At 44.2% G+C, this 16,134-nt stretch overlaps 2 protein-coding genes across 3 annotated transcripts in view; one reads left to right on the top strand and one right to left on the bottom strand.

Moving 5' to 3' along the window:
* The window catches only part of rab26 (RAB26, member RAS oncogene family), a 54,339-nt gene extending 40,569 nt beyond the window's left edge, over positions 1-13,770 (top strand). For both annotated transcript variants that reach the window (XM_040176431.2, XM_040176429.2), the window contains 4 exons: positions 8,798-8,863; positions 9,627-9,683; positions 10,619-10,695; positions 12,187-13,770. In XM_040176431.2, coding sequence (XP_040032365.1) covers positions 8,798-8,863; positions 9,627-9,683; positions 10,619-10,695; positions 12,187-12,289 — 303 coding nt within the window. In that variant the 3' untranslated portion in view covers positions 12,290-13,770. The remainder of the gene's footprint in view (positions 1-8,797; positions 8,864-9,626; positions 9,684-10,618; positions 10,696-12,186) is intronic.
* LOC120819229 (uncharacterized) lies at positions 361-5,542 on the bottom strand. The gene is made up of 3 exons (XM_040176428.2): positions 5,389-5,542; positions 3,751-4,777; positions 361-3,130 (listed from the first exon to the last, which is right to left on the bottom strand). The coding sequence occupies exons 2-3, from the start codon at positions 4,733-4,735 to the stop codon at positions 3,072-3,074; spliced, it is 1,044 nt and encodes a 347-aa protein (XP_040032362.2). The 5' UTR covers positions 4,736-4,777; positions 5,389-5,542; the 3' UTR covers positions 361-3,071.
* Positions 13,771-16,134: the final 2,364 nt, after the last annotated feature.

A 16,134-nucleotide genomic window follows, 5' to 3' on the forward strand; every position in this document is an offset into this window, starting at 1 on the left:
ACAGTTTAAAGTTAAACGCCCCGTATAAACAGCTCTCATCCAGCAGCTTCTCCACCACGTGATGAGCATGGGCATGCACCCATCATGTGCATCATACAGTAACCTGCACAGTACTACTGCAAGTATTCATTTAAAACTTTGTCCCGACAGTGGTTGTGACCCAGATGCAGAAGCTATACTGCTTCAATTCTATGAGAGTTATTGTTCTTTGAAATGACATAATGTGATTAAAGGCTTCTAAGAGCTGCAAAATATGGAGAAGAAATGAGCCAACCGTAGCTGTCATAGCTGTGCAGTACTGATGAGCTTACGCATAAGGCCAACCTGTAGCAGGGAAAGATAAAAAAGGTGCCAAAATAGTTTTCCATGTATCCTTCCTCCTGTATTTATTTTTGCACGTAAAAAACATGAATTAACCGTAATTTGTCAAGAGCTCGAAGCCCTTAACCCCTTGTACACATAAGAACCTCATATGTTGACCTTCGACAACTCTCGCTTACGTGACAAGCACAGACATGCATATACGCGGCGCCACACACACACACACACACACACACACAGATGAGGTTGTTCATGTTATCGACTGGCACAAAGAGAGCAGAAGCTACGGAGCAAAATGCTTAAATTATTTAATTACTGGAGACCTTCTCACACCAGGGAGGCTTTTTTGTTCAAAAGATTCCCACAACAACTAAAGTCCAAATCAATTGAATGAACCCTCTGGGTCAGCTGGCACTAAGCCAGGGAATGTTTGGATGGTAAGCGGAATGGAGCTTTTCTGGAATTTAGGCAACCAAAGATTTTAGTTAGACTTTGCCTTTTCCAAACTGGTTCTTTGTAATGCACCATGTGGCGGGTCAGGTTAGCTCGTGCTAGCAGTCACCACATAAGGAGAAATGAAAAGGGTTGATGGTCGGATGCAAAGGAAAAGCAACGTCCTGTGTTTGAGAAGAGGCAACAAAGTGAAGGCTGGATTGTGTGTGACCGTGTGAGGGCTCTCCTGTCACCCGACTCCTCCTCATGGTGTTTGTCTTAAAACGATGAGTTTAGAGCCGTCGTCCCGTCTCGACTCAAAGAGCTCTCAGCACGGCTGTTCAGACTGCAGTTACACAACCAGCTAGTTTGGACTGGAAGCAGTCGATATTTAGAGGAGTGATCCCCTTTGAGACGCAGAAGCTTCAGATTTGCTTGTGCAGTGTGTGCTAAAGAGTGTGTATTTGTGTGTGTATGTGTGGGGTCTCTGCATGTGTGGATGACGATCTGTGCCGTAGTCCCACCGCTCACCTGCCTGCGGCGCTGCTTCCAGCCCACAGCGAGGATGATCTCAGCGGACCGAACCCACATTCACACTGCTGACTGCATCCAAACTTCTTTTTTACCATTTAGAACACTTCTAGATTCTTCTAGAGGCTTCTTCTACTTTGTACCATATCCTACTGAATATGACTACTTATGACACTATAGAAGATGATATTTACACTAGGTTCATATAGATAGAATGCAAGGGCTAATTATGTCACATCAAGTCTTGTTTTGATTCAGGAAGCTGTGAAAGGAAATAGTAAATGGACTTTGAGTTAATTATTAGCCTAAAAAGAGAATAACTTAAAAAAGTACCATGACGTAATATTAATTTAATGCTTGAGAATTGAGAATATGAAGTAAAATCCTGTCTTTTAAACTTGAAATATACTATTTAATGGAAAGTGTTTCCCTTAATTTTTGCTTTACCACAAAAAGTCAGATTTTATTATTTGCATGTGTACAAAGTCAAAACAGGATTGGGAACATTTCCGTGGCCTTGCCACTGCTCAAAGCTAACGGGGCTTGAGTGGGTGCTTCTGTAACAACGGCGACGGGAGAGTTATTTGCAACATTTAGTTAGTTTGAAAGTATTGGTACATGCAAGGAGTCTGTAAGGCAAATGCATGCTCTTCGAACCTGGGAAGAGGAAGCGAGGGGGAAGTGTCGTTGAGCTGCTACCTCCTTAGTTCAGGCCCAAGGTTTCCCCGTTCACGTTGTCTTTGGGATCCTTTCAATGGTTTTAAGTGCAAATGCGCCCCTGGTGTTGCTGTAAAAACACTGAAGGGCCTCACTTGCCATCTGTAAGGCTGTTATTGTTTACGAGTGTGACTAGTATTTTCACATTGATAACACGTTGTGTTATTTTGTTGTTGCAATTATCCCAGCGATTTCCATAGGGGAGCAGCTGTTCCTTTGTGATTATACAGGTCTGTGTAAACTTGTCGTGAGCCCATTTCTCTGTTTATGCGACTGTGCAGATAAGCAGCAAGACTCTGAGCACTTTGCACCCGAGTGTACTTCGCACACTATTCCAGTCACATGGCAGCCACACGCAGGCTGGACTTGTGTGTTTGTCCGTCGGGTCAAATTGGTCTGTTGGTAAAGGTCTGCCGAGCTTTAGTCGGACTCAGGCCGACTGTCGGAGGCATCGGACGTGGGGAAGGTTGATTAAAGCAAGCAAAAGAAGCTTTATGAGCAGCAGTAAGCCAATTTCTACACTCACATGGCTCCAATCATTTCAGGTCAGGGATCTTCTCACATGTTAAATCATCTGTATGATATCACAAATAACACCACGTAGCATTCCTACTCGATCAGAGACCAGAGTAATGGATTCAAATTGTTTGGTTAAAAACTGATTGATAACTGTTTTTAGCCCACAATAATGAAACTGTGAAAACAAAAGTCATCGACATGTTATTTTATAGGTTTTACGTTCGTCACATAACTTGTTACCTAACCTAAACATTCTTTTATCGCAAAGATAACGTTATTTTTTTTGTCTTTTTGAGTTTAAGGAAATATTTAATTGAGAAGGCAGTTGAGTTGTATGGGAAGCAAACGTCACCTTAGGAGACAAGGTGGACTAAAGCAATCAACAAACTCAGCATTACCACAACAGACCGATATTACGGCAGATACTTAAGGCTCATGCACATCACAACAGTCCTTTTTTCTCTGAGGGCTGACGCTTTAACCGCTGCCATCTCACTGTGCCAGAACACAGGCTGTAATGCATACGACTGCTCCTGGTGGAGGAGGTGTCCTCAGCCGGGGAAGCGTGGCGTTGACCTCTCCCTGTCGCCGCTAGCATCCACGCGGAGGCCTGCAGGGACACAGAGGACGGAGTTACCATCGACTGGCACTGGAACGACCTCTCTGCTCTCAGCACACGATACAAGGGAATCAATCAAAAGTAAATCAGGGCCAAAGCCAGTCGGGCATCTGCCAACTTTGAAAAAGTTGTGTGTCACCCCTTGAATGCAGTACAATATGTGTACCCGCACCAACACGAGGAGTAGTACTCATTACAGCTATAGCCGTATACTGTAACATGATCCGTGGCCTTATTCAAAGCTGTTTTACTTTAGAATTCACCCCTGGACAGTCTGCAGGCGCCGCTCTGCCTTCATGTGCTGAAACGAAAGCGATAGGGAGCACAAAAAACAACAACACTGGCATCTTTCTAAAAAAGTTCTTGGATTTCAAATTAAAAGCATTCAGGGTGGCCACGCTAGAAAGACGGCCTTCTGAAAAAACAAAGCCACATGCTCCCTCCGCTGCAGTCGTACTTTGGTCGCCACTGAAGGGCCATGTCGAGAAGAGTGATTCAACAGCAAAATCTGACCATCATGACCCTGTGTTTGTGTCTAACAAGTTAAGCGTCCTCTGCACTGCTATATAATCTCTCCTCTGAGTTAGTTCTTTAAAGACTCCGGTGCTTACCAGTGATTTTGGCGTTCACGCCGCTGTGGTCCTCAGTCTGGTGTGAATGTTGACCTTTTGGCTTCACAACGCTGCTGTAAATGTCTTCCTCTTTAGCCAGGAGAGGTCCACGGCGTCGGTGTGAATGACTCATCAGTTGTGCTATTTGCCGCGCCATGGCCGTCTTCTTCGGAACCGGCGGTGGGACGCTGCGTGGCCGAGCGGTCGGCCCCGCCGCCCCTTCAGTCTCCCTGCCGAAGACGTCGTCAGACTCGTCCAGTAGGGCGAGCTGGCGGAGGCGGACGTCGCGGAGCTCCTCAAGGGTCACCAGGGGAAGAGGGCCCTCCAGGGACCCGAGGAAGGCCGAGGAGTCGGAGTGGCGGCGGCGTGGTGGTTTGGGTCTGAGAGGGGGTTTGTTTTCACCAGAGGGGTCTGGGTGACCAGCGTCCACGGCCCTACAGCTTATCGCAGGGACGGCGACTGGGAGGGGAATCTGCAGAGACAGCCGGTTGGTGCGAGACCTGAGGGGCGTGGAGCCTGACTTGGGACGCAGCTTCCAACCGAGAGGGTCGCTGCCCGTGATGACGGATGTCTGGACGGGAGGAGGAGAGGAGCACGAAGAAGTGGTAGAGGAGGAGGAGGAGGAGGAGGAAGGTGATCCGAACACCCCGATGGGGGGGCAGGAGTAGCGTTTGGACGCATGATGGGACGCGGCGCGGGGTCGGAGGAGGGACACGCCGCGGTGAGGAGGCTGCGGTTCCTTCTTATCCTTCTTCACGGTAATGATGGCCGAGGCGCCACACCTGCAGAAGTCGGCCGACCACCGGCGCTGAGGAGAACATGGCGGCGCGCTAGAGGCGGGGACTGCTGAGGACTTCTCTCTGGCCTCCTGGCCGCGTGCTGCCACATGAGCCGGCCCTCGTCTGGTCTCGCGGTCTCCCGGCTGCGCTCTGAGGCTCACAAGACAATCAGCTGGGCCGTTAATGGCAACGGAACGTTTGTTCATCTTCTGTAAAAGTACCGTCGGGTCAGGCAGGCATTAATCACCCTGTGGAGAGAAACATGCCGAGCATGAGAGGACAGAGGGAGGGTCGGGATGTTTCAACTGTGAAAAGAGGAACAGGAAACGCCCATCTCGAAATCTCAAATGAAGTTTCACCACACAGAGGTAGTAGCCTCTGGGAGGGTTTCTAACAGGGAGTTGTTGTTGAAAAAAAAAAAAACACTATGAATTTGAATATAGATTTAGGAGATCTGTACACCTATTCCACTATTGTAAAGCGTTTAGCTCGAATGCTATGCTATTTTAACAGTTCCTTTTACAGTCACATAATAGTTTGATAACTTTAACAACAGAAAAGATGAGGGCAAGACAACAACACTGCTCAAGTCAAGCTTGAGCAGTGTTGTTTTGTTATTCAATTTTAATGTGGATTATAAATTCAGCGGTTTCTTGCTTAAAACTACAAATGACGTTGGTGTGGCGAAACTGCGGCTGTACGCAAAAAAACAACTAACCAAACACCTGAGCATTGTTAACTTTAAACGTAGAGCTTTTAAACCTTCACATTGTTCACGTTTGTTCTATCCACACACCGACGGACATGGTCACAATGTGAAAAGCTTGGTGTTCAAGAAGTGATAAAAAACCTGCTTTACCTGTAGAGCGCTGGGGACCGTTCTGCTCATCCAATTGGCACTAATATTTCTCTCGCATCTCTTTCTTAATATGACTCTCTCGCTGCATTTCCCCACCCAGCGACCAAACCGCATCTGACCACAGCTTCCTCAAACCAACACCCAGAAGAAAGTCAACGTGTGCACACACACACACACACACACTCACACGCTCGTCAAAGTTGATTGATTAACAGCTGTTTTCACAACTGCAGGAAGTGAGAGCAGCATGGGAAAGTAGATACTGGTTCATGAGGAACACAGTGTTCACTAGAATGGTTATGAGTGAATTGTGGTGCAGGCGTGTGCACTATTAGATCCATATTCGTGCAACTAACTCTAGTCCCATGAGCCTCTGCTGTATATTTGGGTTTGTGCTAATTAGCATAAGCTAGCAGGCTGGCCCTGGAAAATGCATTGTGACTCTTCAGGCTGAGTGCATTGTTGATTGTGATGTATGATGGTCCATTTATATGAAACCACAGTAACAAAGTGGTAATTTGCTGATGGATACATCATATTGAAACTTTATCAGAGGAATCCATAAAATTCCAGAGAGCTGTTTCAATTGAGCAAATCAGGATGTGACATTATGAACGTCCGTCACATGTCAACCATCCCACGCCATTGAAACTAACACAGACAGCGCCTCTGTTATTTTCATTGCCGTGTGACTTCTAATGCTCTGCGGAGCCCTTGGATATTTGATTTCCCGCTTTCCCCCTCTTACCTTTAATCCCCCCTCGAGAGTCTTTGAAGGCCTGTGTGAGTAATTTGCAGGCGCGCGTGTTGAAAGTCGGGCTTCTAGGTGCGAGCTCCAGTACGTTAATCCATGTGTAATGAAGTGGTGTAAACCTGCAGACGAGAGAGGAGGGATTACAGCTGATCCGAGTGCTATTTGCCCCGATGGTACACTGTCAGTGAGATGGAAGGAGGCATGTGTGAACTGATCGTGTGTGAGTGGGACCTTTCTCTTGCTCTTTCACCCAACAGCAGTAAAGTATATTTTCCTTTACGCCCCCCCCCCGCCCCCCCTCCACAGGTAAGAGGTGATCAATATGTGCTCATGGTGCCTGTTGCCAGTTTGGGGTTTCATTTCTTCTGTAGATGACATCATAGTTGTAACCCACGCTGAGATCTCTAAGTTCACATCACTCACACGGCTGTCAAAGATTTACTTCCTTACCACAAAAAGTGACGTTTTTTTACATTTGAACCGGAATGACATTTGTATTGATCTTTTTTTCTGGCTACCTCTATATAGTTGTAGTACTGGTGAAATGTCCCTCTGTCATCTGCATTAACCTTCCTGTTCTCCTCCCTCCAAAATTAGAGGTGCTCTGTTGCATAAGCTCTCCATCTTCTTCCCCCTCTTAGCAGGCTTAGAAGCACACTCAAACCCTGGAGTGCTTGAAACATCCCTCAAACCAAAAATATCAGGCAGACTGGAAAGTTAATACAAATCCTGTGATCCACTGTGGCTCATTATTTAGTATCTTCGTTGTCTGAAAATGAAATTCATTTTGTTGCCCCAAAAGAAAACTTTTGAAAGTGTGATTGAACTTGAATTTAATCACACACAAAAGCACACTCACACAATACAGTATCTTTCTCAGAGAACATTATATAACTGAATTGATTTCCATAATTAACTGGGTTTATTAAAGACCTGAATGTATGAAAGCTTCTCTGCCTCAATGCAAATTATTGCAGCCTGCGTTAACAATCCTCATGGTTATCCCAACAAGCACAATGACAAACTGCATGTTCTGTATTCTGTGGTGGAGTGGCGCAAAATAACTACTTATAGAATAAACGCTGTTTCTGTTAATATGAATGGATTGAATGAGTCGGGATTGCTGGCGAGAGTCGGAGGCTTTTAAAAGTTTTACTTTGATGTTGCACAGTGGCAGAAGGTTGTTTTATCTGCTTTTCATGGTCTATAAAATTCTTTCCAACGAAAAACATTTTTCGTCAATGCAATTTGGGAGAAAAATATTTTCAGGCAGGTTACAGTTGTGTTTGAGATCACAATTCCACTTTTAATTATAATATAGAAGCACAAAGAGGTCCCCGATGGCAATAAAACACACACAAAAAAACATGTTGAGTCATCGTGATCTACGTCCGTACGCGTGCACGATATGAAGCGGGTTTGACCTCAGGACCTTTTGAAGTGCGAAACACTTAACCTTCGGTATCCTGCTGAATCTTTCTGCATCAACGTATGATGGAATTGCTTTTGTTCATCTCTTTACTTGTTATACAAATGTAATGCAGTAACTCTGTTTTCTTTATTGTATTGAAATATGTGTTCTCGTTTAAGTTGTCATTTTCATTTTATTTCTCATCACACGGGACATGATTTACTCTTCTTATATTTCTTCTATTATATTCACAGGGCACCTTATTAAACTAAATGATACGTTGATTGATTTGTGAACCGTTGGACCTTAAAAGCTCAAATGTGCTTCTGCGAGATTGTTTCTGCTCATGTTCGTCATATTATGTCCCACATATCTTTCTTCTGTGAGGAGATGTATTATTTGGAGGGAACAGGATATATTACTAGAATACATTTGTAATTTAAGTATTTGGTAGCAGATATTAAAGTCAAAATAACTATAAAATACTGTGCAGAGGAAATGTACTTCAATTACCTCACTGAATCAATTTTAGAAGTGATTTGTGCTTCGAAATGTTGGAGAAAGGACACGGTCAGTAGTAAATACCTTTTTCTTTTTAAAATCAAAATGATGTATAAGGCACGTCTGTCACGGCCTCCAAGAAATGTCACATCTACTTCTGCTGATACACACAGAGCTCCTCACGGCTGTATAGACTTTAATCAGTGTACTGGAGTATTTGATAAAATCAGATGAAACGTAAGCTGACAGTTAAGACTGACCTGTCCGATACTAATCAGATCCGGAAGGTCTGCAACCATTCTTCACTCTTCTTTTTTAGCTACTCATCCATTATCTTGTACAAGTCGTCTGTTTCTTAGCCGCTCTTGCTTCCAAAGCATACAAAACCGTTGTGTCAAAGTGGAATGGAAAAGCTCTCAGTCTCAACTTTTGTATTCATGCGAGTGCGCAGTAGTGACTCCACTACTGCGTACTCTGAGCATCACAGGCCCACGGAGACATAAAGAGCTTTTTATCCGAGCCAGGGAGAGAGCCGAGACGCTACTGGGCCGTGATGAGACGACGGATGGGTGGGGATGCGGGAGGACAATGAAGACGAGACCCTGAGGGAGGAGTGGTGGACAAAATGATCAATCAATGTATCTTTTATCTGTCTCCCTCTCATCCCTCACCTGAATCCATCTCCCATCCCTCCCTTGTATCAACCCACTCTTTTCACCACTCTGCCTTCTTTCCGTCTCCAGGCCTGGCTGACAGAGATCCACGAGTACGCCCAGCAGGACGTGGTCGTCATGCTGCTGGGCAACAAGGTGAGACCTCGTGGCCAACACTGGTACTATATGGATTGGACAGATTGGCTTATTAGAGGAGGGGCAGGAGGGGGTTCATGGATGTCTCTGGAAGGAGGGAAAGAGATGTATTTCGCACAAAACGACTCCGAAGCTGTTGCCGGTCATTGGGACAGAAAGGCCGGGCTGTGAGAAGTGACCGTAAAATCGAAAGGGTCTTTGCATAAAACCTTGTACATTGACGAGTTAAGCTAACAATACATCAGATGGCTGTGTGGAATGTAAACAGAGCCCAAGCAAAGGGACGTATCCCCCAGCTCTTTAGTTCCCCTCAGGTTCCTGGAGCATCGCATCGCGTAGCTTTCCCCCACCGCGCTGTTTGACTCCACACCGTGGAGTGCTTAGCTAAAAAGCTAGCTAAAGCTAACGAGTTGGGCATTTCTCCTTGGAGACCAAAACGGAACCAAAAAACAAGTAAAGCAACCTACATTTTAAGGTAGCCAAGAGCACAGTTTAAAGTGAGCGCTGATGTTACTCTGTATCTGTTACAATTGTAAATAAATCAACTGTTTCCACGCTCGTGATAACCGGTTTGTCAGTGGCTGAAATATCATGTAGTACGTTATGGCTTGTTAGAGATCCAAAGTAAACCAAAATAAGTGATTGATGTAGTCAACGTCTTCATCTCCAAATGGTTGAGATTTACAACACCTGAAAGTCAAACATGGACAACACATAACAAACAAATGATTGTTTCTAACTTGTTTCTAACAATGTTTTCCAGGTTGACTCCACACATGACAGGATGGTGAAGCGAGAGGAGGGAGAGAAACTGGCCAAGGTAAGCTTCCTGTTACACACACACCGTCACACAAGGATAACAGACATACTGTAATATGCTGCCAAGTGGACTCTGAAATTCTCCCCATGTAGCTGCTGTGTGTTGATCAGTGTGTGCAGTTACGTATGCATGGAGGCACACAATGTTGTTTTTGGTAGGAACAAATGACATGGGCTTGCTAACTTAATTTTCTACATCATTTCTCTGAGATATGCTCTGAGAGGCGTGTTAGAGTAAATATGAGGAGAAGTGGGAAAAGCTGTGCAGCTGTCAAGGGCACGCACACACTGGGTATATTGTGTACACACACACACACACACACTCAGACAAAATGAGATTGCTCTACCTGAGAGCATCTTTCACCGAGTATGCACTGTGTTCATTTACTGATAAATTACAAAAGCGGGAACAAAATGTGTTTTTCAAAGCCAGAAATATCAGCCCTCTTATTAGTATTGATCTGCAACCCTCTCATCTTGCTTGTGTTAGTTTAAACCGAAATGAATCCCAAGCTTAATTATGCTTTTAGCATCAGAAAGACAAAAGTGCCACGCCCCCATCATGGAACACACACACACACTCCCAGAGATCCCTAATAACAGAAGCTTCTTCTGGCTTACTACTCACAATTACTTGAATCATTTCTGTCATAGGAATTGCATGTATTATACATTGTTTATTCTGTACACATGGCATCCATTGTAGTCTGTCCATCCCGGGAGTGGGATCCCTCCTCTGACGTTCTCCCTAAGGTTTCTTCCCTTTTTCCCTCTTGGAAGGGTTTTTTCATTTTTTGGGGAGTTTTTCCTGTGCCGATGGGGGGTTTCGGGACAGAGGATGTTGTATGTGTACAGACTGTAAAGCCCTCTGAGGCAAATTTCTAATTTGCAATCTAGGGGCTATATAAAATAAAATGAATTGAATTCTCCGTGCAGGAGTTCGGAGTGCCCTTCATGGAGACGAGTTCTAAGTCTGGACTGAATGTGGATCTGGCCTTCACTGCAGTGGCCAAGTGAGTCACACACAAACACACCACACCACAGCATGAAGGAGGCCCGTCCCTGTCGTACAGTAGCTCTGGTGTGGAGTTAACAGTAAAGATGACGACCCGACCTAATGTTAAGGACACACTCGGGGACTTTATCCTTACGGGATCCAGTCCGACCCGCAGCTTGTGGAGGCGGATAGTATACCTGGCTAATATCTCTAATACTTAGAGGTCGATATACCGCCGTCAGTGTGTAAAACTTCTACTCTTAGCACGTCACAGATAAACATTGCAATGGTTTTTATCACAAAAGGTAAACACAACGTTATCTCCCGTTGCTCACCACATTTCTGCTTCCTGCCTTTGCTGCTCCTGGTGCCACTATCTCACGGTTGCTCGCTTAACATAGATGGTACCAGCAGAAGAAGAATAGAGAAGCTATTGAGTCCTGTGTGAAAGGCAACAACGCCTTATTTTAAATGATGTAGTAACCAGTCCAGCTGTTCCAGTGAGATTACCTCCCTGACCAAAAGTTTACATTGACAGCGAGACGTCCAATACTTCACTCTTTTTTTTTTTTCGTCTTATATTTCTTAATAAGGAGGATGCTATTCCAACTCGCCGTCTCACTTAAATCCGCCGTGTCGGACAGTCTGTGTGGGAGTAGCTGTGCATTTATAGCCTCGTTATGGCAACACGCTGGCATGGTGACGGTCTACCACGCAACGCCAGGCACACACACACTGCTCTCTCTAACAACCCCCCTTCTCATCTGTCACTCTTACGTCCCGCCGTGCTTTTAGTCCGTTTCACTTTGTAAGTGCTTTATTTGCATGAAACAAAAAAGTGCTTCAACTAGAAGCCTCTACAAGTGGGTATGGGTATGGGTACAACATGAGTTGGAAGCTGTTCTAATTAATTATTTACTATAATTACATGACAACAATCCTCTGCTGTCACTATTCAGTCAGTGACCAGGTGATGTAAGCACTGCAGTCACTGTTCTGTTCGCTCCAATCAACTCATTAAGACCACAAAATTGGGTTTTCCCTTAAGGAGATTAAAAGGAACACTTCTAGCTGCTGCTTTTTATCTAATCTACTGAGATGAGAGTCATACAAGTCCTCTCATCTTACTAAAATGTCAAACTAATTGTGGGAGGGTATTATATATACTTTTATTTCGATGTACGTTTCTTTAAGTATGTTGATGATATATCTCAGGAACCGCTTGAGGTAATTTCTTTCATTTTGGCACAACGTCCATTTGGAGAGTAAACTCATTAGATGTTAAAGGTCGCTGTGACCTCTGGTCCGATTGATGGTGGCATGCAACCGCTTTGAGGTAATTCTAGTACCACATGTCAGAAAACACCAACCTGAAAATGAAGATGGTGGAATTAATGTGAAGCAAAATAACAACAGGCGTGCAATTAGTGGTTATTGATGACATTTTGTGATGGCGGAGGCAGTGACGTTCTTGTCCACAGCCTCTTGTTTACTCTCTTTTCCTCAGAGAACTGAAGCACAGGACCATGAAGGAGCCCGATGAGCCAAAGTTTCAGCTGCAGCAGTACGTCGACAAAGAAATGAGGACTGCTGGCTGCTGTCGCTCGTAGAACAGAGAGAGAAGGAGAGACCCCCATGCTCTCTCCTGACCCACCTGTCCTCTGCAACTGTGAATGTAATATAACTTGGACACTTGCTTGCACATACACATGCATGTACACACACGTGGTTATGTTTTACGCCAACGTTACAGCTCGTTCAATTCCTTTGTTTCCATGGGTGTGATGTACATATTTTAAATGTGATTTTCATTTTGTGCCCTGCAGCTTTGTAGTTTGTAAACGGCTGTCTTGTTGGAACCTGAAGAATGACACAAAGATGTTAAATATAAAATCAATCTGAAATGAATAGATCATATCTGTACAGATAAACTATTGCACCTAATGTAAGCTACCAAGTGTTTGTGTACAGGAAGCGGTTTTAATACTTGTGAACAAGTCATACACAAATGGAATTTATTTGGAGCTCTTCACCTTTTATACACAGATTGTTACAATCAAATTTAGAACTGTCATGTGAAACATTTTGACATTAAGATCCTCCTTCAGTCATTTTAGACAATATTAAAATGCAAAGAGACGGACCGTGTTGTACAGATTCACCCTTTTTGAATGTTATCAGTCCATGACATCACCGCGAGCAGCTGAGCATCATCAACAGTGTCCTGCTTCAGACGGACTCAATGAGAAACTCACTTCTGCTGTTAGATTTGAGTCAACCATGAGAAGGTGAGACAACTAAAGTATCACGCGTGAGAAAAGTACCCCTTACTCCTCCTGCTTCTTTAGGGGCTGATAATATTCAAAGTGGATCCATGCTTCATTTCCAGAAATAAAAACAGGTTCTTTTGTTTCCTAGAAATCACTTCTAGCATCGTCATGAAAACGGGAGATAAAAGTACAGGAGACAAATCATTTATTTTGGGATCTTCTTTTATAACCAACCGGGCTTGACAAAAAAGTCATTGTTTATCGTTCATTTATGAATTTGGAAACAGAGCTTGGGTGGAACAAATCCATATTTAAAGGCCACTTCCCGCATGATCTTTTTTGTAGCTCTGCATCACATTTGAATGCTGACAAAATAAAGATAAAACAAACGAGAACAGCGACTATGCAAAGTGCCAGTCTTGTCCATTTCAATCAAGATCACAAAATGACAAAAAGTGAGTAGTGTTTAGAGCCATTGAAAGCGAGAGGAAGGGTTGAATGCACATGTGATAGCTTACCTGTTTAGAGATGCACTGATCCTTCTCGGCTCTTTGCTGTCTTACGGCATTCTACAGGCTTTTTCATCCTCTTTAGTGTGACGTGTTTTATTCCATGCTTACATTGATAATATAAATTGCATCAAGAAATATTCAAAATACAACCAAATTTGCTTTCAAGGAGGGGTTACACTGAATGATGATTTCAACTATCAACCAGTAGTTATTGATTAGAGTAAACTTGTTATCTGTATCTTGTATCTTCACTGAAATGGTTTGTATCAATCTCCTGTGTTCCCAAATAAAGAATCAGTTAACCGTGAACGACTTGTTCTTGCCTGAGGACGAGCAGCACTGAGGATCTCCACCGCCACCCTGTGGCAGAGTGTTATGACAATATGGGCAGTGGCTGGCTGCATCAGTGCAACGCAGTGATATTTGATGTGGCCTCATGTACATATCAGCAAACCCACATGATGCCTTCGTTTCTTTTTGGTCCAAGTTCTGGTTCCCCCTTACAGTCTCCGGTCCGGAGTTGTCTAAACCTGGAACTCTGAAGGTCCCCTCTGAAAACCAACTGCACTGACTCTGGATCAGCCTGAAGAGTGGCTTCTGCTGGTCAGCAAGTCTTGTCATCAGCACTGGGACAATAATCCTGTGGCTTGAATACAGGTGAGTGTATTAAAGATAAAGGAAGTAGTTAAATGTTCTTTTTTTACAGTTCCACATTGTTAATCATTCAATGTGTAACTTCGTTTGTGCCTGGATCCAGTGCTCTGTTGCTTTTTATTATGGCAATGGATGCAAAGTGCACTCCAGATTGTATTCAAAGAAACAGTTTGTAAGATTTAGTGACATCTAGTGGCCAGGTTGCATATTGCAAACCACTGAATACAGGACACTGCTAAAAAAAAGGAACACTTTGAAAACACATCGGATCTCAATGTGTAAGAAATTGTGTTGAATATCTACACTAAAATGGACAGTTTAATGTCTTTGGAACGAAAAGATGCCACATCTTTTGATGGAAATTAAACTTTCAGCCATCAGAGGGCTTAACTATAGACACCCCGAAAATCCAAATGAGAAAATTATGTAGCAGGATAGTCATTTGGCCAAAATTCAATTTCTGCAACTCAAAATCCCTGTTAATATCTTGTGTGGCCCCCACGTGCTTGATTGACAATGTCGCCGTGGGCTCTGTCGGGATCTCCGATCCCCCCGCATTGGTTGATGAGAAGGATCGCCACACGTTGATCAATTAAAAGTCAAAAAGTTAACATTTATTTAGAAGAGAAAAAGATTACATGAACAATTCTCCGCAGATATAACTATTGCTTGCAAGAGGTCCAACACACCAGCTTCACCGAGCAGTAAAAACGCTGAGTTTTTATACACTTGAAGACAGTTCTTCGCGCCAGTTACGAGAAGCCACAAATCAAGTTGAGATAAGAACTCAGGTGAAGCTGAGGGTAACACACAATGCTCCTCTGATTGCTCCTCTGAAGGTCTGTGAGAGCAAGATGACCCCCTTGCCCAAACACAACTGCAAACCCTAAATCTTTCTATCTCTCTCCATCTCGGGGTCAACCACTGCGACCTGGCTTTTAGCACAAGACAATTGTTTACAGTGAGCTCCTGTAAAGTCTGAGGAGCAATCTGGCGGTGTCTGATGGACCGAAACACAAGGTCCCAGAGGTGTTCTATCGGGTTTAGGTCATGTGATTGTGAGGGACATTCAATTGGATCAATTCCTTCATCCTCCAGGTAATGCCCCCATCCTCTTACCACATGAGCCGGGCATTGTCGTGCATCAGGAAGAACCCAGGACCCACTGCACCAGCGTAGGATCCGACCACGGGTTCAAGGATTTCATCAGGCTGTCGTTCTCTAGCCTGGTGAGGTCTGTGCGTCCCTCAGTGGATACAGACCATCACTGACCCACCACCTAACCGCTCATGCTGCAGGCAGCATAGCGTTCTCATTGGCTTCTCCAGACCCTTTCACGTGCATCCATGGGTTGTTCGCCTTCTGCGGTCCAGCTCTCGTAGAGTAACAGCCTGTCTCCTGGAATCTCCTCCATGTTTTGGAGATTGTGCTGGGAACACCAATGAAGCTGCTACTTACCTGATCAGATCATTATTAGAGAAGTGCAATTGAACCATGCCATACCCTGATAAAGATTTGTTCCTTTTATCTGAGCAGTGTGTTATATTCCATTTCTTCCAGAAGACCTCGTTTAATCTACTATCAGTTCTTCAAGTAGCAGCTCCATTGTAAACTTCTTCATTGATTTCATGGTTTTCACCCCTAAAACAAAACAAGTACAGATCTCAGATGCCGCTGCAGAGGAGTAATGTGTCATTTAATGTTCCATTTAATAAAGTGTTCAGTGTTACTTTGTCCTGTGAAACATTCAGTAATATCATGTCTTCTCGCTGAACTGTTTATGATACCTGAAACTCCGTTGTGGGAGGAGGTGGGCGGGACAGTGGGGACTGCGAGGCCAGGTCGAACTAACCTCGGGGCATGATGTGTAACCGTGTGGGTGTGGAACATTGGGATGGAAGAAACTAAAAAAATATGTTTTTATCAATTTGCAGGTGCAGGAACATTTTAACCTGAGAGCTTCTCTTTATCAGTCAAGAACTAATCCGCCATGATGTTCCGTTTAAGGGCAGAAGAAAG

This window comes from Gasterosteus aculeatus, chromosome 5, assembly GCF_964276395.1.
Source record: "Gasterosteus aculeatus chromosome 5, fGasAcu3.hap1.1, whole genome shotgun sequence".
NCBI lineage: Eukaryota > Metazoa > Chordata > Actinopteri > Perciformes > Gasterosteidae > Gasterosteus > Gasterosteus aculeatus.

What these genes read in the sequence shown, in the direction of transcription:
- LOC120819229 (XM_040176428.2), bottom strand. Translation starts at nt 4,735, where the DNA reads ATGAACAAACGTTCCGTTGCCATTAACGGCCCAGCTGATTGTCTTGTG. An exon ending in CGTGAACGCCAAAATCACTG is followed by an intron (nt 3,131 to 3,750) that starts GTAAGCACCGGA and finishes GTGTCCCTGCAG; the next exon opens with GCCTCCGCGTGGATGCTAGC.